The 27223-nt window shown below is 38.8% G+C and overlaps 1 protein-coding gene across 2 annotated transcripts in view; it reads right to left on the minus strand.

The window, feature by feature from the left end:
- LOC149226188 (putative serine/threonine-protein kinase PBL22) overlaps positions 1–27223 on the minus strand; it is a 153877-nt gene that overhangs the window by 71078 nt on the left and 55576 nt on the right. For both annotated transcript variants that reach the window (XM_089377425.1, XM_089377424.1), the window contains exons 4-8: positions 27050–27121; positions 26709–26780; positions 26415–26486; positions 25654–25934; positions 25216–25451 (exon numbers count right to left, since the gene is read on the minus strand). In XM_089377425.1, coding sequence (XP_089233551.1) covers positions 25216–25451; positions 25654–25934; positions 26415–26486; positions 26709–26780; positions 27050–27121 — 733 coding nt within the window. The remainder of the gene's footprint in view (positions 1–25215; positions 25452–25653; positions 25935–26414; positions 26487–26708; positions 26781–27049; positions 27122–27223) is intronic.

Here is a 27223-nt window from a genome sequence, read left to right on the forward strand (position 1 = left end):
TACTATATAAAAGCGGCTCAAGCTCCTCATTTAGGCAATTCACATTCCTTTCTCAAGACAGATTATGAGCAAGTAAGCGAAGGACAACAAGTGTTGGAAAATGTCACTAGTTTTGGTCTTCACAATTGTCATTGTACTCGTATCATTATACATATCTTATGTTACAAGAAAAAGAAAAAGAAAAAATATTATTTTTAAGCATGGGTTTCATGCTTCATTTTGTTGGTCATCTAGGTCAAGCATGCATTTCATGCTCCTATGGTTTGTCAAGTCAAAAGAATATTTTTCTAGAGTCAAGAGAGTCTTTGTCATTTGTATAAGATCCTATTGGGCGAGCCTGTAACATGTAAAAAGAATTTATTTTGAGTCTAGAAGGTCAAAATAAACCTCCAAGCACAAGTCGGCCCTACTAGTGAGAAGTCGGACTAGAGAGGGCTATTTGACCTCTTGAAAAGAATATATATAGAAGGACATTCGATTCATTTGCATACATAATTCTACAATTCGATATCAAGCAAGAGAAGCAAGACAAGAAGAGCGAAGGAGCTAAAAGGCAAGGAGAAAAGACCAAGCAAAGAAAGGAGAATGGAACTCTACCTATTTTTGTCCACACATGCGAAATTTTTAGGGTTTCTGCCACTGTTACAGGGCCGAGAATTGAAGGTTGAGGTTTGCAAGTCTGAAGCAAGGGTTGAAACTATGATTGGGAGCAAGTTGAAGAAGGGTTGACTCTTGTTGACTATGAAGACTTTGACTTCCTTGTTGAAGGAAAGCTTGGAGGGTTGACATGGTACTAGGAGGAGGGAGGTCTTGGTCTAGAAGTTTTGGTCTTGGATGTCTCATTTGAATTGATTCTATAAGAAGAGAAAAAGTTATTTTTGGGTTTTCCCCATGGAGGGTTTTTCCACGGCTTGGAGCCTATATTTTGTGTCCTCTGTCTTTTATGATCTTTATGGTTCATGCTCTTGATAATTACTTGATGAAGAAAATGTAATAAAGAACATGAAGAAGTTATCTAAAGTTCACAAGTAATTATCAAGGATAAGGAGAATTGTTTAAATAGTTGCCCTACTAGATTCTCGAACATGGTATCAAAGCTAAGGTGAAGAAGAGAAGGCAGCTTGGAGATCATCTTGTTCACATAAGAGAAAGTTATTTGTCGAAAAGGGATAATTTGCTAAGGACATAAGGAAAGGCATTACGAAGAAGACCTCATCATCTCAACAAGGATCAAGCTCTCATTGAAAGACTACTATATCAATCTCTCAAGGCCTTATCATCTAAAGGACATCTATTTCTCTTAAAGGCTATTTGCTTTTGAAGGAACATCTTGAAGGAAGGTTGCTCTATCTTGAATTTTGATCTCTCTCTCTTGAAAGGCTCGTTGGAAGACATCATTGGAGGAAAAATAGCATCAAAGAATCTTGGGATCATCATTCACTCATTGAAGCTATTTGAAGACACTATTGTTGAAGGCATCCTAGAAGTCATCATCCTAGGGCATCTTTGAAGAGATTTTGAAAGCATCAAGATAGTTAGAGACGTCATCAAAGAGGACACTCATTTGACAAGTAAGTACCATTTTGTGCTCCGTGTCTCAATCTATAGATCAAATGGCTACATTTTGCAAGGAAAGCAACAAGCTCGTTGGGTCAGCAAACTTCCTAGCATGGAAGAAGAGGATTGATTTGGTGCTCACAGAAAATGAGGTTATGGAATATGTTCTTGGAGAAGTCACTCAACTTGACAAAGAGAAGACTCAACAATTAGCAAGGTACAAAAAGGGAGAAGTGAATCCATAAAAGATCATCTCATTCCCTTTGTTGTTGATTTGAAGGCATCTAAAGCAATCCATGACAAGTTGGTGAAGTTGTACTCTATAAGTACATTAGGTCAAAAGATATCATTGAGGAATCAACTATACAGAATAAGGAAGTCAAAGGATGAAGACATGGCCACTTATCTTATGAAAATCTCACAAATAAGCAACCAGTTGCAATGGTTTGGGGAAGTTGTTTCCGATTCATAAATGACTACTTGTGTATTAAATGCTTTGCCACCTGATTGGAGCAGTTTTGCAACTAGTGTCTACTCAAGAAAGGATACAAGAATAATGGCAAAGGACGACATTGAATCAAATGAGAAGTTCAAGCCTTTATTGTAAAATCCAAGAAGAATAAGAAAGGAAAGTTTGGAAAGTCCAAAGGGAAACCATATATGTCCAAGATTCAATGCTTTGGATGCAATGAGTATGGACAGTTTAAGAGGGACTGTCCAAACAAGAAGAACAACAAAAGGAAGGAAAGGAGTCAAGCTCACGTAGCTGAAGAAAATGGAGAACCTGAGAAGAAGCCGAAAGGAGAAGGTCCCAAGAATCTTTACTATTGAAGGAAGCTCCATGTATATCAAGTTCATTTGCAAATTTTATTTCTTTTATTAGAAAGAAGAAAGTAGAGCAGCATGCATCATTACATTCTCTAGAAGAGTCTTTGTTTTTGTAAAGCAAGGCATCATAGAAAGAAGCATATGATAGTAGAGCAATTAGAGTCTACATGATTAATTGCTTTCGAAGGAATCATCTAGCTTACAAGAATGAGGAGATTGAGACCATATTGCACATTATAGTTCATCCAAGCATTTTCTAACATAATGTTAGAGGTAGTCATCTTGCAAAAAAGGATCATCAAGATCCTCCAACAAGAACCATCATTTAGGAAGGTTCTTGGAAGAAGCATTATGACTGGTATATATTCCATCTAGTGTGGAAACAATAATCTTGTAGGATGAAGGTATGCAAATGATCAAATTGTTGTTTGAGAGACAAAATTAAAGTCTTTCTCCTCTTAAAGGAAAGCTCATTTTCAATAAGGTTGGAAGCAAGCTCATTCAAAGAAAGTATGGCTAGATGGTTGTATGGAAGCAAAGGTATGCATGCTTTTTAAGTAACTCTTCTCTAAGCTAGGGCTCATATATACAAGATCTTGCAAAAAGAGTTGGTTATAAAAATGTGCTCGGAAAGTCATCCATATGGTTACTCAATGCTTGAAAGAAGAATTTTTGCATACTTTGGAATGGTTAAGAATCAAGACTCTCCCACAAAGTGACATGATTTGGACATGATGATATTGATCAACATCGAATATGGTTTCCTAAAGAAAGAAAGTGAGTTGATAATGACAACTCCAAAAAGAAAAAACTGAAGCTTGCTAGACAGTTTGTCCCATGGGCACTTTGATTACGAGTGATTAGCATGGAGAAGGATCTTTGGTAAACGATGAAGATAGACCATGAGAAAGAATGTTGATCTCAAAAGTAAGCAAAATCCATAGAGGCCATCATATTGAGGTAACTTTGATATTGATGTCTTGGTTTTGGTTCTCTAGTCAATATATGTTTTGCTACCTAAAAGGAAATTGCAGAAAATCATAATGGCAGTTGAGGCAAGTATATCTACAACTATTGGTTTTGAACTCAATTCAATGAATACATGGATTGAGTGAATGGCTCTGGTAATCATTGAAGGATTCTATGGTCAAGATGTTTAAATCATCTTGGGATTAAGAGGTAGCAATGCAAAGAGATAACCTGATGTTCATATGAACAGTGAAGATCACTTTCATGTCTAAAGGGAGCTATGATTAAACTCTACTTTGATTGGCTAAATACAATGCCTTTGTTGATGATGACTAAAGGAAAGAGATATGAAACGCTCATCGCTCGAATCCTATCACAGTTTGGCTCCAGTACATTCAAAGCTCTATTTCATGAAGATACGAAGAAGAGGAGCCATGCAGCTACTTGAAGATCTCCATGAAGGACTAGTAATTGATGTATTGATGAAGACACATTACAATGCTTCCCAATTGAAAGGAAGTAAATGAATCTCCTCTATGCTTTAGAGTGAGTAAAAAGACTCCTTAAATGTTTGAGAAGGAGCAACTATCCATTCCCCAATCGAGAGGGAATGAGTATCTCCTCTCTAAGTTGAGAGGGAGTGACGTTAAAGACATCATATTCTCCATGTGACATGCCCTAGACCAGGACTAAGAGTCGTAAGTCTTAGTGAAGGCACTAGGAAGGAGAATGGGGGATTGGATAAGCATCTAAGACTAATACTCCTTGAGGATATAGAATCCAAGATAAGAAGTAGTCTTGTTGACCAACACTCTTTGAGGATCGGACAAGTATCCAAGTCAAGAGTGGTTGATGAGGACCTATATTCTTTGAGGATTGGGAATCCAAGATAAGAATAGTCCTTCAAGGACATACCAAGTGAACATTCAGATGTGGTATGTACCTTAAGAGGTAGTGTGGTGTCTCACGTCAAACCTCCCAACATTATGCTCCAATATAAATAGAGTTTGTCAAGTTAAGGCTAGACTATGTTGACAATGTTGGTTATGATATTGATGATTATAGATGGCTTACCAATCTGAATCTTCTTATGAGAACTCTTTAGATTGAGAATATCATTGTAACAGTTGTACAATTATGAATACCACCCTAGTTAAGAGCGAGTGTAACTATTTTCAGTCTTCATAATTGTCATTGCACTCATGTCATTATGTATATCTTCTATTACAAGCAAAAGAAGTAGTAAAAAAATATTATTTTTAAGCATGGGTTTCATGCTTCATTTTGTTGGTCATCTAGGTTATGCATGCATTTCATGCTCCTAGGGTTTTTCAAGTCAAAAGAATATTTTTCTAGAGTCAAGAGAGTCTTTATCATTTGTATAAGACCCTATTGGACGAGTTGTAACATGTAAAAAGAATTTATTTTGAGTCTAGAAGGTCAACATAAACCTCCAAGCACAAGTCAGCCCTACCAATGAGAAGTTGGCATAGAGAGGGCTATTTGACCTCTTGAAAAGCATATATATAGAAGGAGATTCGATTCATTTGTATACACACTTTTGCAATTCGATATCAAGCAAGAGAAGCTAGACAAGAAGAGTGAACGAGTTAAAAGACAAAGAGAAAAGACCAAGCAAAGAAAGTAGAACCGATCTCTACCTATTTCTGTCCACATGTGCAAAACTTTTAGGGTTTTTGCAGTTGTTGATTTTTAATGTACCTTGGACAAGAGATTTCCCAGGGGTTAGTCTCTACCTAGGGAAAAGTGTCCAAAATAATTATTTACCTAAGTGTGACTTTATAAAGTGAAAATGACTTTATAATGCACCTTTATTCTCATCCTTTGATCTAAATGAATCTAAGCCATTAGATCTTTAGGTTGCACAAAAGTCATTTAGGGAAACAAAAGGGGGAAAAGAAAAGTGAGACGGCATTCATTCTTCATAAGAAAATTGGAGAAAGGAGGCTGAGAGCTGGAGAAAAACTTTTAAGGAGAAATTTGTTGCAGCGAGTTGAAGGAGTGATTTTTGGGCAAAGATGGGCACGGAAATCAAGGCATAGAAGACAGCAGAAAGTACAGTACGAACAACATTTAATGTTGTGAGTTGCACGTCATTTGAGAGAAGTTTTTGGGAATTAAAAAAAATTGAAAAAAAATATGTACATTTCGTACAGTGGTACGAAAATCCGTACAGTTGGTACGGAATCTATATAGTACAGTCAGTATAGTCCATATTTGTACAGTACATATTTTCAACTTCAAGTGGGCATAGAAATCGAGGCAAAGTGGGCACGGTTTTTAAGGAGTTTTGGGCTTAAGAGATGAGTTGTATTTTGTTGTTTTGTTTTGTCTACAAATGTATTTTTCCTGAACTTGTAAGATAAATTAATTTGAAGAGCTCTCTAACAAGTTTTCCTCGAAGAAGATTGAAGAGGTTTTGCCTGGGTCTAAGTTGACCAAAAATTTGTGTGTATTTTTATGCGTGTTGCTGATCTGTTTATGTCCATATTTATTTTCAGCATGTGTTGACAATCCCATGTGTTTTAATCTGAAAATTTTATTTCCAGAATTCTATACGTTGAATGTATGTTTATGGTAAAGGGCATTTAACTGAATGGGAGTGATAAGGTGAAATTAAAACCAAGTTGGGATTGCAGGAAACTTTTTAGTCATCAAATTTAACAGCAGTTGTTACAGGGCCAAGAATTGCAGGTCGAGGTTGCAAACCTGAAGTAAGTGTCAAAATTGTGATTGGGAGCAAGTTGAAGAAGGGTTGACTCTTGTTGACTTTAAAGACTTTGACTTGCTTATTGAAGGATATCTTGGAGGGCTGACTTGGTGTTTGGAGGAGGTCTTGGTCTAAAATTTTGGGTCTTGGATGTCTCATTTGAATTGGTTATATAAGAAGAGAAGAAGTTTTTTTTTGGGTTTTCCCCTTGGAGGGTTTTTGCCCTAGCTTGGAGCCTAGATTTTGTGCCCTTTTGTGTTTTATGATCTTTATGGTTTATGCTCTTGATAATTATTTGATGAAGAAAATTTAAGAAAGGACACAAAGAATCTAACCAAAGTTCACAAGTAATTATTAAGGATAAGGAGAATTGTTTATATAGTTGCCCTACTAGATTCTCCATCAAGAAGGACAAATAAGGACGAAGAAGTAGGCCAAATTTTCTCTCTCCTATCTCTCTCTAGCAACTCACATGTGTGAAGGAATCTCTCTCTCTGATAATATTGCCATATAAAAATGTCGCAATTTTTATCAACAATAATATAGGCTAGTGGAAAATTTTGGTAATTTCACAATATTATCGCAATGTTGGCAACATTGTTTATAATTGCTAGATGATTGACATTATGTGCCAAAAGGTTAATTCTTTATGATCATCATGAATCCAGATGTTAAGTATTTGCTTTCTACAACTAATTCAACATTCAACATGTTTTTTGATAATATATGTATCAAAATAGATTAAAATATATAAAAACAGGTCCACCCTTGGAAGCCTTTTAAAAACTGCACTTCCTGTTGAAGAATCTAGGGCAAATAAGTGTAGTGTGATTCTTCGTTACTTGATAACAATTTGTGGAGTCTTTTTACTTTTTCTTGTTAGCTTAATCTTCTTCTTCTTATTATTAAAGCATGTGTTTGTACTTAATCAAACTGCTACCTAAACATAAGAACAAGAACACAAGATGTTGGCTCTCTACCAAGGCCAAAACCTCTCTTCTCTTGGGAGGAAAACCCTTTAGTAAGTTTCTCATATTGAAGCTTCTTATTGATCAATGCCAAAACCTAGACCTTTGACTAGAGGATCCTCCAAGCACAAGTAAAGTCCTTCCTTTTTTCTACATTATGTCTTCCCGGCACTTTGTCCAACTTCTTCTGACATTGTGTCCAACTTATTTCGGCACTTTGTCCAACTTCTTCCAACATTGTGTCCAACTTCTTCCGGCACTTTGTCCAACTTCTTCCGACATTGTGTCCAACTTATTTCGGCACTTTGTCCAACTTCTTCCAACATTGTGTCCAACTTCTTCATGCACTTTGTTCCTCAGCACTTCGTCCTCCTTCCGACACTTCGTTCTTCCTTCCATTATGAGTAGTCTTTCTAGAAGAGATACTTATCTTTAGTGATGTCCTTTAACTTAGAATACTCCTTCCTTCTCTTGATCAACGAGTCCCTTCTTGATGTATAATGGTAGGCTTAGGGTGACAGCAATGCAGCACTAATACTCGCACGTGTGAGAATCATGTTAATGTTCTATGGTTCTTTTTCCTTCGCTTGAGGTCCTTCCTTCTTCACTTGTATAGGAGGCCTAGTAGGCTTAGTTTGAAGCCCAAACAATGATGGATGAGCAACTTCAATGTTGTTGTTGTAGTGACTATAGTTAGCCATTCTATTCCTCGCACATGTGGCTACAGTTCACCCTAAAACAGTCCTTTATACTTCAGTGTTATAGACATTTTTGTGCCTTACAGCTCTAAGCATGAAATGTCCATAAACCAAGGGATCCTAAGTCCCTAAAAGTGTTGTTGCGACCCCTAGAGGAACAAGGTCAACAAATTACAGCTTCTCTCAGAAGTTCTCCACCAGAAACTGCTCAGAATCAGTCAAATCAGGATCATTTCAGCTGCTCCACTAGCTAGCTGTGTTGCATAGCACCCAAGTACACTAGCTAGGTGTGTTGCAACGCACCTAAATGCACTACCAGGGTGGGTTGAGCGGGAAATGACAAATGGCAGTGTCATTCCGCAAGGTGGACAGACAATGGAAGCTTCCAGAATCTTCCCCAATGACACTTGCCTCACTGAGTTCGACCAAGGATGAGTAAGAGGCTCTCAGTCTCCAAGTGGAAGCAAGAACTGACAGAGAGAAGCCACTAGTCAGATCATAAGCTGACTCATCCTCTTTGCATACATCTATATATGGATCCCTCATCCCAGAGATCCAAAGGCTGGAATTTTGTACATTGCAGAGAATTGTTGTTGGTTTTGAGATAGATATCAGAGTATTGGGTGATTTATGCTTTGTTGGAGGTGAAGAGGGGACTTCTATGCTGGGAGGTTGATGCTGGATCAGGAATCATCGGTTGTAACTCCTCCTGGACCTTCTTGTTATATCAATAAAACTATTTGAGTTTCTCCTACATGCTTGTGTATCATTGATTATTGTTACATTTGTATGTTTAGCTTAAATCTGATCCTAAGCTATTTATGAATATAAATCCATGTCTTTGTGTAGTTTTCTTCTTCTGTGATCTTACAGGAACTTGGTGAAGCTGGGCAAGTAAGGGAGCAGGTAGCTGGAAGCTGTCAAAGAGGAGAGAGATTGGATCAAAAGGACTAGCGCAAGACACAGGTTGGTTCATCCTATTCCTCTTCGTTTATAATTCATAAAGAAGAATACGAAAGTAGTTTTCCTTGTTTGTTTCTAAGGTCACTGTCACACTTTAGTGGGATAGGGTCGTTCTGAGTAGACACTTTTCTCGTTAACAAAATGGCGACTCCACTGGGGATCGTGTTTAGTTAGTTTGTTTGTGTTTCTCTTGTTGTTTGTTTCATAAACATAGAAGTAGCAATCGAACTGCATTTACCATTAACAAACGCAAAGTAGACATCTGCTACTTCAATCCATTCACTGGATCTGTTTATGATCTGAACAGCTGATTCACAAATGATCTGATTGCCCTTTGTGATAGCTCTTAGACCTCTTTTAAATCTGCCCTCTGATTGTGCATTACTGATTGCTTTTACTCGGCCAAAAACCATAGATTAAACTACAAACCGCGACCCAGAACCCGGATAGAATTCTCGTTTATGCCCCAGCGCAGGCTCTGTGAAGAGACTTTGCATTTCAACGCAGTTCCCGAGAGGGCTACCTGCGCTGCAATCCAGTTTCTCTGTGTAACAGGTGCATTGATCAGCCTAGCCTTGTGCAGCTGAGGTTCTTTGCTTCATTTTTTCAGTTTTGTCTCTGATTTTTGCAGCTTGTGATCAGTGTATGTGTCTGTTTAAAAACCCCTTTTCCTTGCCTTAATTCCACCTCCTTTGTACAAAAAGACTGTAGATGTTCTTTGTGTGTTTGTTACATCATTTACAGTTTTCCATTGAAAAAGTAGAATAGTTTTACTGTCGTCCTTTGATTTAGATCTATCGTAAGTGTCGATTTTGATCATAGGAGAAAGTCTATTTGCTGTTGACAATCGATTATGCTTTTACTTTTGCCTTTGGTTTGAATTTGTCACTTTCTAGTGTCGAAACGAGTATTTATTTCAAAATCATAAAGTGTCGTAATCTTCTCTACCTTTTGATTTCGAAAAGAAACTTGTTTGTGTTTGTCACTTGAAAGCAAATTCAGATTTGTACATCAACTTTCTTTTTAGGCATCAATATTAAGAAAGTGAAAACAAATACATGCATATGTGCATTTGCATATTGATAGTCTGCTTGGCTTGATTTAGGAAAAGTGCATTTACAGTGTGCTCTTTGCTCTTTGAGAAAAGATTGTGTCTTTCTTTTCCCCTTTGTAGCTAGGATTTTCATTGCTGAAAAGAGATAAAAGTTTGCTTATCATCTTTAGGTTGCATTTTAGGAATTACATCTACATCTCGTGGTGATCCCAAAAGGCAAACTTCTAAGAAAGATCAACTTAAAATAAATTGAATGAATCTAACAACGCTTTGGAACTTAACGCACAACATTTAGAGGTCTAGGCTAGAGACGTATTCCGGCGTCGTAAAGCCTGGTAACTGTTGTCCTCACTGATGGTTGGGTGATTCCTCCACTTTGAGACGATAAGTGCCAGTACGGACTTGTGCTCCCACGTACCATCGAGTATATATTGGGAGACCCCTATAGGCTTAAAACCTTTTATCCATAGGAAGCCGTGTCGGCCGCCCAACTGATCGCAATGCACCGAACACAGCATTCGGGAAGATTGACTGTCGTACCGTAAAAAGTATTCTGCAGTTTTGCGATTGGTTTGGTACTCCCGCTACCTAGATCTCCAGAGTATTCCCTTTCGTTCCTTTTCAGACTCCTTAACGGAAAAGGTCCATCTGAGCACTTGTCACTTCAGGCTCATTAAAAATCGAAGGAGACTAGAGTCATCTTTTGTTTTTTCTCGACTCTTAAAAATTGAAAAAACAAGTTGTGTCAAAGCGTCTAAAAATTTATTTTAAACGGAATATTCATACCCTTTTCCTACGTTGATCTTAGGTTGAGAAAATGGAGTCTACCAACCAAGGAATTCCCCTTGGTGGAAATCCTAGTCCCTTCTCCTCTTGGGGAGATGTTGGTGCACCCCATATGGCCACATTGTCGCTTCCAGGACTGACAATTGGCTTGCCAGTATGGCTCTTCTCAACCAATGTCGTTCAGAACACCACTATTCCTGAACAATCGAATCAGCAATTAGACGAGTCCAGAGTTGCCCACCAACCTTCTACTTCCTCTAATTCTTCCTCTCCGCCTTCCTCTTCGCTTGATGGGACTGGCAAAGCCAAAAGTTAAGTTCCTAAGGAGAAGAAGGAGCGAAAGGCGAATGGGGGAAAACGAGTGTTGTCTAACGAAAATCCACACACTGCACCGACCAGCCTAAATCGCCATGTGTCATTTGCAAAGGGGACCACTTTCACAGAGATTGTCCTTGCATCCCTCGGATACTAAGGGACTGGTCTCCTCGTTTGCACAATCCGGTGTCATCAACCTCTGATGATCATGTTGAAAGCACACCGTCAACTAGCGAAAGTGAAGCCCCAGGACAAAAAGGGAAAGCTAGATTTCCTTGTAAATTGTGCGAAGGCAATCATGCCGTCCACCGTTGTCCCTTCTTAGACGAAGCGAAAAGAGTTTTGGATGATCGTTCGGTTTCACCGTTACGACTTCCTCCTGGATATAAAAAACTCTTGCCGAGTCCGTCGCTAGTTGAGAATCCAGCTGGCCCGCTCAAGTGGTCGGCTGAAGCACCTATCATTGAAGATAAACCAACTGAATCCATACCAGACGAAAGTCAAAAGGTCGAGGCGGCAGTTGACCCGGTCTTGCCTTCAGAGGTTTTATCTTCGAATGATACAGTCACTGAAGAGAACAAGGATGACACCATCCAAATTCTCTTCATCAACACAGACTCCGACGAACATGGGGGCAATCTACCCATTCCCTTACCGCAGGAGGGAAGTTCGTCAGAGCCATACCCGGGCGTCTACTCGGTCCCACCTCCAAGCAACCTAGTTGTCTCCTTCGACTGGAATCAACTAGGCAGACCTCGTTTACCAGCAAGTGTACCATTCCGAATTATCGTTCAGATATATAGAATGGTCATGGCTGGTACCATCATAGATTAGGGGGCCTCTGTGAGTATCCTTTCCTTTATTGCTTGGAAAACGCTTGGCTCGCCATCGCTTTTGCCTGAGATGAGAAATCTGACAGGCTTTGATAAAGGAACCAGTCGACCTTTAGGATCCTTTCCGATGTGCCCATAACATTGAGAGGGAAGACAGTTCAAATGAACGTAATGGTAGTTCAAGGACCCTTGGATTATAACCTACTCCTTGGACGAGACTATATTTATTGCATGGGAGCCATCGTCTCCTCACTCTTTAGAGTAATGTGTTTTCCGCACGAAGGAAGAGTGGTCAAGCTCGTGGACCAACTTTTATTTCCCGGATCACGCATAGCTAGCAAATAGTCATATACCATCCCTAAATGGTCTCTTCACGCAAGAAATATCTCAATCCCCAGTCCGTCCTCCCGATAAGCGCGAGTAATTCGGAGGGATATGACTGAAACCCAGGGGGCATGCGTCCTGGTCTGCTTCGGCAGGAAAACTTCGGGTATAGGGTAGGTTTCCGCGGGAGAAGATGACTAGTTTGTACCCCGTCCGTCGGTGGAAGAGGGGTTATTCTAGAATAAGATTCTCTTGTCAAAGTTATGTGAGTTGGCAGACGTCGTCACTCACCTTTGTTTATCTCGGTAGACATCGCCGAAGAAGTGTTTTGTTTGCTGTGTGAATAGAACAATCTTTGGGTAACCTGTAAGAGGTACGCCTCTCTCGGTAAAACAAATGTTTTAGCGGACTAAAGTAGAGGTAACTTTGAAACTTTGTTTTATACCTGGGGGCATGCAAACCTTTTGGAGTGCAAGAGAGGGGCGGCTATTTATTTTTTAAATTTTTAGGACCTCTAACCCTTTAAACTCGTAGGATTAGTCGTCACCTAACTTGCATAAAGAAAGGATGTGGGGCAAAAATCTAAAAGTTGTCGTTTTATATGAGACATTCTTATCATATGACTGGATTAATCGAGCAGTTTTAGCACATAGTTCAAGCTCGTTAAAAAATAAACATAAGACATGAGCAAATGTTTCCATCCGCATTTAAGCTCGTTAAAAAATGAGCTATTCTCCGGTAAATAACCACCGTGAATGAAGCATTTCAGCCATTAAAGCCTTGGTCGTGTCTACACCGTCACCTCCACTTTTCATTGGCCGATCATTCACCTCCATTTGATTGTTTGCCCATTTTGAGGAACAGTTGCGAAGAGTGATTTCACTAGCCATCCTTGTGACACTGTTGTGATTGGAAAATTCCAAACCTTACCTGGAATCAGCTGCTACCCATTTTATCACTCGTTCCTCAAAAGACGAGTCTTCTTTAAGCTCTTTTCAACTGACTCGTAAAATATGAAAAGATTGCCGAGCTTTGGCCTTCCAGCTCGTTAAAGCGACCGGAAGTGCTATCCCTCTTTTAGATTTTAATCTTTTTGGACCTGAGGGATTATTGCACAAAAAGATCGAGCGCTTGTTTTGTTCAGCTCGTTAAAACTATCGAAAATTCATCCCTTCTGTATTGTTTTATACTTTTTCGGACTTAAGGGATTAGATGACGAAAAAGGAATTTTGGAGTTACCTTTACGTACCTTCTCAGACTCTCTAAAAATGAAAAGGACCGAGTTATCTTTGTCGTTAAACTCGTTAAAAAGATTAATAGCGACAAACTTGTCTTTAGACGAGAACGAGTTTCACTATCGCTAGGCTCGTTAAAACATAGCGATGGGTTTGCCCGAAGGGCAAATTATAGAACAAGCATATGTTATCCTCCTCAAGCTTGACAAAAATAATGAGGTACTGGTCAGCAATGACTGGGGAAAAATTGGGAAGAAACTCAAAGAATCTTTATTGGTAGCAAGTCGCTCTTGAACATGACACTTCCACTCCGTGCCTGAGTCGGGTTGGGTTATTTCATTCACCGGTCACATCACCATGGTCACGCCATACCATCCACATTTGGGGTAAATGCTACCAATCCATCACATAAGTGTCGCCGACATGTTCAAGAGAAGTCATCCAGAGAAGTCACCCGTGTCCCATCCACTACCATACATTATACTTCATTCTTTCATGACCGCCATCCTGAACCATATATCATCAGATCGTTTTCACCTCCATCAAAATCATTTGCTCTGTTCCGTGTCATTGATGTGGGATTCATTAAGGCCCTCCTTTGACGGATCGCTTCTTGTCGACACCAGCTCATTATCCAAGAAGTTGATCTAGGAACACCCCATTCAGTACTTTGAAGCTTGCATGCCTCAATGGCAAGTTTCTCACTTCCAGCGACAGGTATACATCAATGACCTTCGACCGAAAGATTTTGCGTGGTGTTGGACGCCAAGTCCTTTATTCACACCACGTGAATTGTACTGCAGTACCTTGAGGGTCATCATCATTATCGGTGATTCCTCTCGCGCTTGTTAACAGTTTACATCATTGACTGGTAATCAAGCGATGTCTTTCCATGTTCGACTTCAAAACATTTCTCACATGGATCGACTTGTACTTCGAGTGAAGATCGGACGAGATTGAAGACCCTGGATCTAGTTTCATCCATCCGGGCTGCGATATATATTCAGGAAAATAAAGACATTGAAATGTACAGCACTGCAGCACAGATAATCATCCTACCAAAAGGATGATGGCTCTATCAGAATCATCAATCTACCATCAGACGATTGTCTGTCCTATGTACATGAAAATGAATTTATAAAGCTGAGCATGGGAATGCCCGCCTCAGCTAGATCATGAAAACAGTATGAAGATAATGTATTGTATTGTATTTTATTACAGGTCTCCTCCCAGCATTGAAAGAACTTCGGATCCTCCTAATAAAGCATTTCACCCGATAAACAGCCTCATACTTTAGGGGGCAACTGTTATAGACATTTTTGTGCCTTACAGCTCTAAGCATGAAATGTCCATAAACCAAGGGATCCTAAGTCCCTAAAAGTGTTGTTCCGACCCCTAGAGGAACAAGGTCAACAAATTACAGCTTCTCTCAAAAGTTCTCCACCAGAAACTGCTCAGAATCAGTCAAATCAGGATCATTTCAGCTGCTCCACTAGCTAGCTGCGTTGCATAGCACCCAAGTACACTAGCTAGGTGCGTTGCAACGCACCTAAATGCACTACCAGGGTGCGTTGAACGGGAAATGACAAATGGCAGTGTCATTCCGCAAGGTGGACAGACAATGGAAGCTTCCAGAATCTTCCCCAATGACACTTGCCTCACTGAGTTCGACCAAGGATGAGTAAGAGGCTCTCAGTCTCCAAGTGGAAGCAAGAACTGACAGAGAGAAGCCACTAGTCAAATCATAAGCTGACTCATCCTCTTTGCATACATCTATATATGGATCCCTCATCCCAGAGATCCAAAGGCTGGAATTTTGTACATTGCAGAGAATTGTTGTTGGTTTTGAGATAGATATCAGAGTATTGGGTGATTTATGCTTTGTTGGAGGTGAAGAGGGGACTTCTATGCTGGGAGGTTGATGCTGGATCAGGAATCATCGGTTGTAACTCCTCCTGGACCTTCTTGTTATATCAATAAAACTATTTGAGTTTCTCCTACATGCTTGTGTATCATTGATGATTGTTACATTTGTATGTTTAGCTTAAATCTGATCCTAAGCTATTTATGAATATAAATCCATGTCTTTGTGTAGTTTTCTTCTTCTGTGATCTTACAAGAACTTGGTGAAGCTGGGCAAGTAAGGGAGCAGGTAGCTGGAAGCTGTCAAAGAGGAGAGAGATTGGATCAAAAGGACTAGCGCAAGACACAGGTTGGTTCATCCTATTCCTCTTCGTTTATAGTTCATAAAGAAGAATACGAAAGTAGTTTTCCTTGTTTGTTTCTAAGGTCACTGTCACACTTTAGTGGGATAGGGTCGTTCTGAGTAGACACTTTTCCCGTTAACAGAGAGAGACCAAGTACAAATGAAGATATAAGAAAGAGAGAGAGATGATTGGTGCATTGCTAGTCACATCTCTACACGAGTGAAAAAGAATGATGGATGGAGATTAAATCCTAGTCAAAAGAGATATCTCAAAAAAATACACCCTCCTCCCATGTATAACTTTTCCAAGGGTTTTATTGTGAATCCCAGTAAATCACTCCAACACGACAAGAATAAAGACAAGAGTTTAAATGATGATGATGATGAATGAAAGGACTCTTTCCTTCCTCTATATACATGAGAGGTAAGGGAGGCCAACAACATAATCTGGGTCAATGCACATGTAAGCTCACACAAGGGAAGCACTCCACTCCAAGGGTACACATGTCAAGCTCCAACTTCAAAGGTGACATTGTACACAATAAGGGCTCCAAGATGATGTATTACAAAATTAGATTTATTTAGGGCCTATTATAGTGCGAGTTGGAACTACCCAAGATTATGCAAGATTCATATTGGATTCAACATCTCGACTGTAAATTGGATAGAGGAGTGTTACATCGATGCCTCCTTTGCAATATTGATAAATGGGGTGGCTTCTAATTTCTTGAATCACATAATGGGTCTCAAACAAGGATGTCCTCTTTCCCTGCTATTGTTTCTTCTATAAAGGATACTAATCCACTTCATTCTACAGGAGCACATGAAGCAAGATGAGCAGAAGCATGGAAATGAGATCACAAAGAATAGCACGTGGCCATGTGAGCACTGTGAGAAGGATGAACCCTCATTTCACAACAATGAAAAGGGAAAAGAAAGTTATGCTACAATTAAACTACCACAAATAAAAAAGATAAGTTGCAAGTGTAAATGAAAATTTAATTCTGCAATTTTAAATCAAATAAGGGAAATGTTTTTGAAGAATGGAAGGAGAATGAAGGGTTTTTAGGGCCCATGTTATACCCCATTTTGAGCAATGAGCCACTAGAGGTTCCATCTGCAATAGCACCATCTCAAGAGGCATGGTTTGGATAACACCTCTTCCAAGAGTTGAAATTGCCACTACACCCCTCCAGGATTGTGTAATGAAAACTACATGCCTCTTAGAGGTGTGCCCCTTTGAATATATTAATGAACACCACACCCCTTCAAGTTTGTGAAGTAAACACTATGCTCCTCTGAGTATCTGCAATGAACATCACACCCCACCAAAGAGGTGAAGTGGGAACCACACACTATTGAAAGGTGGGTTGCACATAAGCATTGTGTGCATTCCTACACATGCTACCACAAGTTACAACCCAGGAAGCTGATACGTGAAGTGTTTAACAGAGAATGGGGGGAGGGATAGAGAAATTTCACCAAAGAGAAATACACCCTTATGCAATGAGTTCCAAGTCCTTGCACTGAATTTTGAGTTGAGTTCCCAATTCCACGTCGCATTCACAATTTTCTATGTTGAATTTGAGTAATGGTTTATAATTGTCATTGAATTTTATCTAATGTATAAATAGTCACATGCTAGATAGAAAGTAAAGAGAGTTATCTCTGCATATACTAAGACTGAATGAAGCAATGCGCGGGCATTAAACAGATAGTAAAAAGACTAGGGTGCATTGAGCATGTGTTAAGGTCTATTGCAGGGTGTTCTAGATGCAGAACAGGCATGACATCTTTAGGGAACTTATCAGTGCCAACACCTAAATATCTGTCAAGAGAATACCCGAATTTCTTTCAAATGAAACTTCAGAAATCTCAAACACAAGCAAGGATGCTCAATTTTAAAGTAGGGGGCAGATGTCAGCCATACAATGGGCATTACCATAAGTATGTCGCTACAAACATCTATTAAGAATGATGGTGAACTATGACAGTAATGTAATAATTAGGATTGCACCTGAAATGACTAAACCAGGGTAGCAAATTTTGTGTGAATAACTTAACAAAAAATTAGCAATCAATAAAAACAAAATGCATGAAAAGCACCCACCATGCAATCCACCTTCAAATGTAAATGTAGAACACCAAATTCTTGCAAGGGAAGGAGGACATTTACCAACAGCATTGGGAGCATGGTACGGGACATGAGATGTGTTGAATGGAGTTAGAGGAGGAAGGGTTAAGCCAAGTTTAGAGGTGCACTAAAATTAGCAGGGGGACCCACTGGTGGACCAAGGCGAAATTTCACACTTTTATCTCATTATTTGAATTAGAAAAAATTAATTTTCCTATAGTCAAAAATTGAAGTGCTCTCAACCATCCATCGAGACCTAATCTTAGCCCTTCATGGAAGTGGTGTGACTAGATCGACTTCATAGGTTGAAAAGGGCACAAACTATTGATTTTTCATAGGATCTTCTAACTGATAATTGCTTCTTATGATTTCTTATGTTCACTTTTCTTGCATTTGAATTCATCAAAAAGCAATTACACAGAAGATCTCAACAGTAGAAACAAAATGCCAATAGGATCATAAAGAAACAGTCAGACAATAGACACAAGAACTTACCCTGGGAAAACCCACATGGGGGGAAACCCAGCAACCTTTTCCTTAGAGAAATTATTCAATTCAACAGAGATACATCTAATTCTTCTAGCCAAGTAGAAGGTCAAACTGACCAGCAATATTACTATGGTCAAATCTGGTCAAACTGCCCATTTGTCAAGTCATAAAGATGCCCAATCAACTCAACCTAATCTGATCTGGCTCAGCTAAAATTTGGTCTCCCAAAAGTTGCCTAGAAACTCGACCCTACTGTTGCCCAACAACTCGAACCCCTACCCGGAAACTATTGCCCAGAAAAATCTTAGAAATTCACACGTGCAAGGTCAAACAAGAGAGAGAAATGCTTGACATATCTTCATGCTTCTAGTCTTCTTATTCTTCGTTTGGATGTCGAGAAGATGTCTTTATCTTGTGTGATCCGAATTTCCCAAGAGGAGGAAGTCAAATGGCATACATATAGTGATTTTAGTCGGTCGAATGGGCATCTCTCTGCCTGGGGCCGATTTGACCTTATTTGGGGCCAAAAATTCAAATTTGAAGCAAACCAACATGAAGAACATGTCTTATATCTGATATTACATTTAAATCAAGGATAAAATAAAATGAAGAACATCTTACATAATTAAAGGGCTCAAATATTGATTATGAAGACTGACCATAGCTACAAAATTCAACACTTCCTGTTAGCTATGGAGGTATTCATAATGACTATCATATCTTCTCTTGTTGACAAATTTCTCTAAGAAAAGTTATAACAATTCATCATCAGCATCGGCATCATTCAATTACCATAATCTTGGTCAACATCTTTGACCTATGGTAAAAATATACAGCATCAACTAGGTACCATAATTTTGGTCAGTATTTCTGACCTATGGTACATCATTAGCATCAACTAGTCACCATGATTCTGGTCGGCACCTATGACCCATGGTGTACTGACTAGTCTTAGTTCACCATCATCCTGGTCAATCTCTTTAACTCATGGTGAAACCCTAGGGGCACGCTCAATCCATTTGAGTACTCTTAGCTCTAGTCCCAAATCCAAAGGCCTCACTCTAGGCCATGATGCTAAATGGGCTCACTCAACCCATCTAGAGAGTACTCTGAACCTAATGTTGAAAGACACCTAATCAACTTTATGGTTGAGTAATTATGGGCATCTACGACCATTCTTCCTAATCCTAGTCAACATACTTGACTCAAGAAAAATGTTTGTCCTCTGTTGAACCATTATCCCTAATCCTGGTCAACATACTTGACCTGGGGAGAATGTATGTCCCTAATGTTATCACATCAACGCTTTGGACCATTCTCCCTGATCTTTGTCAACCTGACCTAGAGAGAATGATTGTCCTTGATGTTGCAATTTCATCACTCCCTCTTACTGAGAGAGACATGCTCAATCACTCCAAGTTTGTCCTTGAAGTATACAAACTTCATTCTGGAACAGAGGCTTTGTTAGCAATATTGACTGTAGAATAGTACTGCAACCATACTACTCCCTTTTGTACGATGTCTCGATACTAGACCTTATTGTGCTTTGACCTGTCATCATGGTCATCACCTGCACTTGATCAAAAAATCTTGCAAGTAGTTTCTGAAGCCATACTATTTCTCAACTCGCCAACCAAGCTGCAATACACTCGGCCTCTACAGTACTGAGTGCAATAGATGTCTACTTCATGCTCATCCAAGAAATCATAGTGGAGCCCAAACTAAAGCAATATCTTGATGAACTATTTGTCTTCTGCACTCTCTGCCCAATCTGAATTTGTGTATCGTTGTAGTTGTACTTCATTGTTTGAGACATATCTCAAACCATAATTGGATGTTCCATAACCAATTATGCCATGCTGGTAATTTAAAACATGTTGAGCCACATGCCTTGACTCAATCATAAGTTGATTGGCTCTTCCTAGTTGCTCTAATTGGGTGCTCTTTTTGAAATAGATCTTGTTGTGGCAATCCTGGTTGCTCCCTCTGTCACTATAGCCTTCTTGTTACTGTAGCATATTAGCTATCTAGCCTAACAATCTCAATGGCAGTTCATCATCCCAAAAATCTTTGAGGGATCTCAATAGTATGCTTCAAAGAGGTAATGCATCAAATCTAGGACTTTCATCTCAAACTAAAAGGTCAACTCCCTTTGAAGCTAAACCAAGACTCCCTAATTGTTCCCTCAGTTATAGAAGAAAATCTTTCTACCACAACTACTCTTTTTGAGACCTGAGCCATTTTGCTCCCATCAGAAACAAATCATATAAGATCAACCTTGATTCATTAATCCAAGTCTGAGGTACAATATTTCATTTGCAAGCAGGAGACTCCTTCATGACCTTCAAAGCCTTGAGGTGGTTTCGTGTACACTTCTTCATCAATTTTTGGCAATTGGAGCAAATGTCTTTTCAAGATCCTCTCCCTCTCACTGGGAGAACCTTTTAGTCATAAGTATCATGTTGTACTTGTTTATGTTGCCATATGTTGTGCGCTAGATCTTGTAGATTCATTTGGAAGTCACTACTGACTTCCCTTCGACATAAACAAGATAAACTTCAAACTTGTTGATTTGCGTGCTCCCTCTGAACTCAAATCTCATCTATTATAAAATCTCTCAACACAAATCATTGATTCTAGGATAGTCCTCTTGTCACAAGCTTTGCTTCGTTCTTCTACTACTTCCATTTGTTGCCAGAACCTTGGCAACCTTCATTATGTACCTGCAATCCTCACTAGGAGGCCATGGAAGAACAATTATAACCAAGCAAAGGATACAAAGACAAGAGGCTAACTAATAGTAAGACAATAATAACAATAATAATCAAGGAAGAGAGATATAAGTTACTTATCTTTTGAGGATTATATGGAAATGTCTGCTCCCTCTTGATCTCACAACCTTCTTGCATCCATCTTATAAATTTATCAACTTCGCCCTCATCATCAGCATGATATCATTCCTTCCTTTCATGAGCTAGGGTTTCGTCTTTCAGCAGAAACACCAAGCTAGGGTTTTATCCACAAACCTTAAGGATTTCACATTCAAGGCTTTCAGTGTTTAGGATTTACAAACCCTAGTTTTACAATTCTCCTTTTGCAAGTTCAACAAACTTTGTAATATGCAAATTTTATTTTCCATATCCAAATGTCCAAAAATGAAGTCCATCATGTCATCAAACAATTGAAGATGTTTCATCTTGATACCAGCAAAAGTGAAGAAACAACATCCTTCAACAATCGTAAGTAGAATCATAGATACAAATCTCCAAGGAGATATTTCAATTAGCATCTTACAAGAGAACTAACCTCATTGTGAGCAATATCCAGACTTCCTTCATAATCATTAGCAAATTTTATCCCTGGAATTTGTTCACAAAGATGATTGCACTCGGTCCTAAGTACCTTGGTCTCTTTAAAAACAAGTATAGTAGGGACAATCTTCAATTTTGGAAATGCCTCAGCTTTTCAAGTATTGTGGCTTCTTCAAAATCATTGTAACAAGAGTTACAATTTGTCTTCGCTCTTTAAGAGAAATACAATCACCAAGACCAATGAGGTACTTGGCCTCTTTTTCATTTCAAATGCCCCTTTTTAAATGCCCCTTTTTAAAACTGAACTTAAGACACTTAAGCCAAGTGTATTCAATATTTAATTTGTCTCAACAAGTGATATCAAAAGGATCTTCTTCAGAGTTAATAGCCAAGCTTCTCAAAGGTTGAATAATTTCTTCAAAAGATTATCATAGCAATTTGTCTTCTTGTCACAATTTGTCTTCTTCATTCCAATGTCCTTTCTTAATTCCCTCTGACTCGGAGAAGAACTTCCTTGGTAAATTAGTCAAAATTTCCATATTTCTAATATTGTGCACCACATCTCAGTCAACACAGTCATAATCATAATGTTGCAATGCAAGATGAATTATTGTAGTACAGAGTACGTGACATTAGAGACTTTCAACTTCAGAGCAGAACTGAACTCAAAGGAGATGTCCTGCACAGGTTACTGATTTCAATTGAACACACTTGGTCCATTGTCCAAATTCAAGGTTTATGCTAATGTTGTTGCTTCTTCCAGTACCAAGGTGGCTTACAAGCTACAGATATACAGACTTTTAGGAAGTAGTCCACAATATTTCATGACAAATTTCGTACAAGTGAATTTTCATCCTTCAGGATATACAGAGACAACCCTTACTAGAAATCAATATAGACTTTAGTCTTTTTCAAATAGACCTATAGTTGGCCTTCACTGACAGAGCTCCTTTATGTTGACAAGAGATCATTGAGGTCTAAGGAAACATTAAACAAAATTATTGTGATGATACATACCTCACATTCCAAGGATTCAAGGAGGCATCAAACTTCAGAGTTAGCTTCCGAACATCGTAGCATTGTAGTATGCTTTGCATGGAAACTTTTTCAAGCTAGGAGCCAAGCAATATGTCTTGTTGAAACACTTCAATCTTATCAACTGTGAAATGCCAATGCTACTCAAGCATTTTGAGAGAGGATCCTTTCTAGGAACAAAAATGTATAGTGCCTTCATCAATCTACTTTGTGCAAACGAACTTTAGTAGACTTTAAGCACAAGAGACAGCTTGTAGGCTTTTCCATATGAGTTATTTCGGACATCTTCTAGGGTTCAGCCTTATCACAGAATTCCAGTGAACCATCTAAGGATTTGCAGTCTTCCATAGTAGGTCGAATCTGAGGCTTGCTAGGCCTCTTTCCAGGGTTCTATCATCCTTCCTTTGCATAGAACAGAACTCGCTCTTTCAGAGAGAATTTCAGTGATTCCTCCTTATTTGAGCCTGGACAAAGCCCTTTTTGGGCCATAAATCATCCACAGAAATTTGGCCTAGGTTCTGATCAGACTCAACCCTCTTCTCATCAAATACCAAACAATAAACTTGGCCTTCCTTCTACTTGTGGCTTGATGTTGAGGCTTTGTGGCTCCTCCTTTATGCTTCTGATTATGGGATTAGGTCATAGAGAGGATTTGGCCCTCTTTTCGGGCACAAACATAATATTTCAATGAATAGTCTTCAAAACCATCTTTCTCTTTTGGCTGCTCTTACACCGTAGCTCTGAAACCATGTTGATTTTTCATAGGATCTTCTAACTGATAATTACCTCTTATGATTTCTTACGTTAAACTTTTCTTACATTTAAATTCATCATAAAGCAATTACATCGAAGATCCCGACAGTAGAAACAAAATGCCAGTAGGATCATAAAGAGGCAGTCAAACAAGAGACATAAGAATTTACCCTAGGAAAACCCACATCGGGAAAAAACCTAGCAACCTTTTCCTTAGAGAAATTATTCAATTCAACAGGGATACATCTAATTCTTCTATCTTCTAGCCAAGTAGAAGGTCAAACTAACCACCAATATTACTATGGTCAAACCTGGTCAGACGGCCCTTATGTTAAGACATAGAGATGCCCAATCAACTAAGCCTAGTCTGATCTGCCTAGGTTGAAATACGGCCTCCCAGAAGTTTCTCAGAAACTCAACCCCACTGCTGCCCAGAAACTATTGCCTAGAAAAATGTCAGAAATTCATGTGCGAGATCAAACAAGAGAGAGAGAATGCTTGACACATCTTTGTCCTTCATCCTTCTAGTCTTCTTATTCTTCGTTTGGATGCCCAAAAGATGTCTTTATCTTGTGTGATCCGAAATGCCCAAGAGGAGGGAGTCGAATGGCATATATATAGTGATTCTAGCTGGCCAAATGGGTGTCTCTCTACCTGGGGCAGACATGACCTTATTTGGAGCCAAAAATTCAAATTTGAAAATTCAAAATTTCTCTTTTGAAACCGGCATGAAGAAGATTATCTTATATCTGATATTACATATACATCAAGGGCTAAAATAAAATGAAGAACATGTCTTAAATAATTCAAGGGATAAAATATTGATTATGAAGCCTGACCATAGCTACAAAATTCAACACATACTTGGTTCATTGTGCATTAGACAACTTGTGTGTTCAATTCAGCAGAGAAAGGGTGTTCAGTTCAGCGCCTAGGGTTTTCAATTCAGAGCAGCTAGGGCAAGAAAGGGAGGCCAAACAGCGTCAGAGCCTTCCAGCCAGCGTTCATCTTCAGCCATGCCAATTTCAGCAGCACAAAGGGGCTATACAGACTTGCACGATTTCTGTACAGCGCATAGGCAGTGAGGCTGAGAGGGAGCAGAGCACATATCAGTTTGTGTTGAGGGATCTGCAGAGAGAAGGGAAGTCTTCCCTCCTCTTTGTAATCATTTTCCAAATCTTGTAAATCGCTGAAGCATAATAAGAACACACAAGTTTGCAGGTTTTCCCCAGAGTTGGGGTTTCCCTGGTAAATTTCTGGTGTATTGTTTTTATGGTGTGTTTGTCTTCAGTTTTTCCATTGTGCATGCAAGTTAGGAAACTCAGCATAACATTGGATTTAAGTTAAAGTTTCAGTTTCAGTTGCCTTGCTTTGGATATTCAGTGTTTAGGTTCTGGATTTCAAGAAAAACTAACAAGATGCATGGAGGAGACAATGTTCAATTGCTTGCAACAATTTCTGGACATTTGAGCTGACATTGGAAGTATGAATAATTCGCTTCATGAGCTCAAAGATAATTCCGGACCTATTTGTATGAACTCCTGCCATTCGTATTTGGAAACATGCAGAAACAAATTAGATCCAGTGTTTTCTGGCTCCTGATGTTTGCCCACGGGTTCTAGCCTTCCCACATTTGAAATCCATTTTGATGGGACCATCAATAAGTGGTCCACATATTTGAAATTTTTAAGGGGCCAAGGAAAACCAATTTAGTTTTTGTTATGCATTATCATTTTGTGAGTTTAGGAAATTATGCACAAGCTTTGCCACTAGAATAGCTCGTCTATAATAAGATGCAAAACATAGAATAGTGTTGTACAAACAAAAAGTTTAAACAAGAACACTAAGCTAAAAAGAAATAAAAAAATGAACTGGGAATTTCCAAGATAAAATAAGATAATTATACTAATGTCCAACAAATGACCACAAAGGTAGGTCAATGAGACTAATAGGTACAGTCCAGTGTAAATAGAGTGTTGCAGTGCGAAAGCAATTTCATAGCTTTAATACATGGTAATCACATTACCTCATTAACAAAGTCTTGGCTCGGACTGCTAGTTCGTCGTTTTATTGCAACAATTGTCCCATCCAGAAGCAAGCCTTTGTATACTAGCCCAAAACCACCCTGACCAATAAGATTGTTTTGATTGAACTGCTTTGTTGCATGCTCAAGCTCCTCAAGTACAAATAACCTTGCTCTTTGAACATCGGACAGAGAAATGGCACCTCCCACCACAGGAGAGTCACGCTTTGTCCATCCCACTGGATGACAACTTATAAAATGTCATGAACTGAATTAAATGACATTGTCGATGACTTGGAACCAACCATATGCATTTACATAACTCCATAACATATAGAATAAAATACCATATTTACTCAGATTCTAATTTACAACAACAGTGAAAAGGAAGACACTTTACAAACATAACAGTTTTCTTTCCACTATTGCAGAGATGATTACCTTGCACAGATGGTTCTGAAGAACCAGTTTCGGAAGTTCTACTTGAAAAGCTCTTGGCACGCATTAGACAGAAGCAGACAAAGGCAATTGTTATTCCCACAAGAGCTACAGCACCTGCTACACCCCCAACTATTGCTGGAAGTTGGGATTTTGACTTCCCTGAAGCACCAGCATCATCAATTCCTGTGGGATTGAGTGTATATACAGGGGGCGTCGCCACATCACATGTTGATAAATTGAAACTTCCAGTATGTGAACAAAGCTCATCATTACCATCCACCCTTTGAAAAACATTAAAAAGTCAAACTCCTTAAAACAGTATTAATCCAGACTGAACGAATCAAATCCAACTATTTCATACCAAAAGTCAAATACATTATTTTAAAAGTTTAAGACAAGATACCAGCATATTGAGAGAAATAAAATTAGACTATTTGATAAACATAGAAACATAGATTTCTGGCAAACCCAATCACATTTTAAATACTTTAGCAATGCGATAGATATAAGTCAACATAGAACTAAAACAATGTTTACTAGAGTTAGAGAGAAAAGAATCATCCATAACTCTGAATTCATACTGAAGGATACCCAATACTAAATAGAATCATTAAGGCATTTACAGAAAAACACAAGACTAACGATAATGTTTTAAGACATACAAAACAGTTTGTAGTACACACACAAACAGTAAACCTAAAATATCAACAGGCTGGAAAGAAGAATCAAAGATAGGAAAGGGGCCAGAAGAGCACACATACAATATGTCCATGACCCTTGAAATAGCTCCCTCAAATGGCAAGGAACCTCTTAGATGATTGTTCATCAATGTCCTAAACAGTACAACGAAACAAGGCTCAAGTATCAGAGAAGAGAAAAGACACCCACTTCAAAGAAAAGTCCAGCGTACATTCTCTTTGCAGACAACAACAACTGTATGGAATGGCTTTTGACAGCTCAGACAATGGCCAAACATTTTTTCACTCAACATACAGACTAATCGCATGTGATAATCAATTATGCATCCAAAATAATCAAATAAATTTCCCACTTACAGTTCCTTGAGTCGTGGAAGTAGTGCAAGGCTTGAAGGTACAGTTCCACTCAGAACATTATTTGATAATCGCCTGCCGATGCACAAAACTCACAAAATAAATTTAGTATACATTGTAAAAGTACACATTTACAGACTATATTCAATGCCCACATGCAATAAACCGGTATCACCGCTTGATACTTATGAACTTATGCTTCTAACAATTCATTACTCAATCAATTAAGTTTCACGTTCCACAATGCAACTCTTAGCAGAAGGCTAAGTGTACACCAAATAACTTATTTTGAACTTAAATCAGAACATAGATAAATACAGTGCAATGCGCATTAGTATACTTACAAGGAAGTCAAATTTTTAAGATTCCCAAGTACTGGAGGTATATGTCCTCTTAAATGGTTGTCATCCAACCATCTGCACAGAACTAGAAACCATATACCATTCAAAATATAACAGCAGAGGACGACAACATCCATCCAGTCTTTAAAACCTTCTAAATCATGGAAAGCGTAATCT

Source organism: Pinus tabuliformis, chromosome J, assembly GCF_031772625.1.
Source record: "Pinus tabuliformis cultivar Carrire ecotype Pingquan chromosome J, CPIR1, whole genome shotgun sequence".
In the NCBI taxonomy this organism is placed as follows: Eukaryota; Viridiplantae; Streptophyta; class Pinopsida; order Pinales; family Pinaceae; genus Pinus; species Pinus tabuliformis.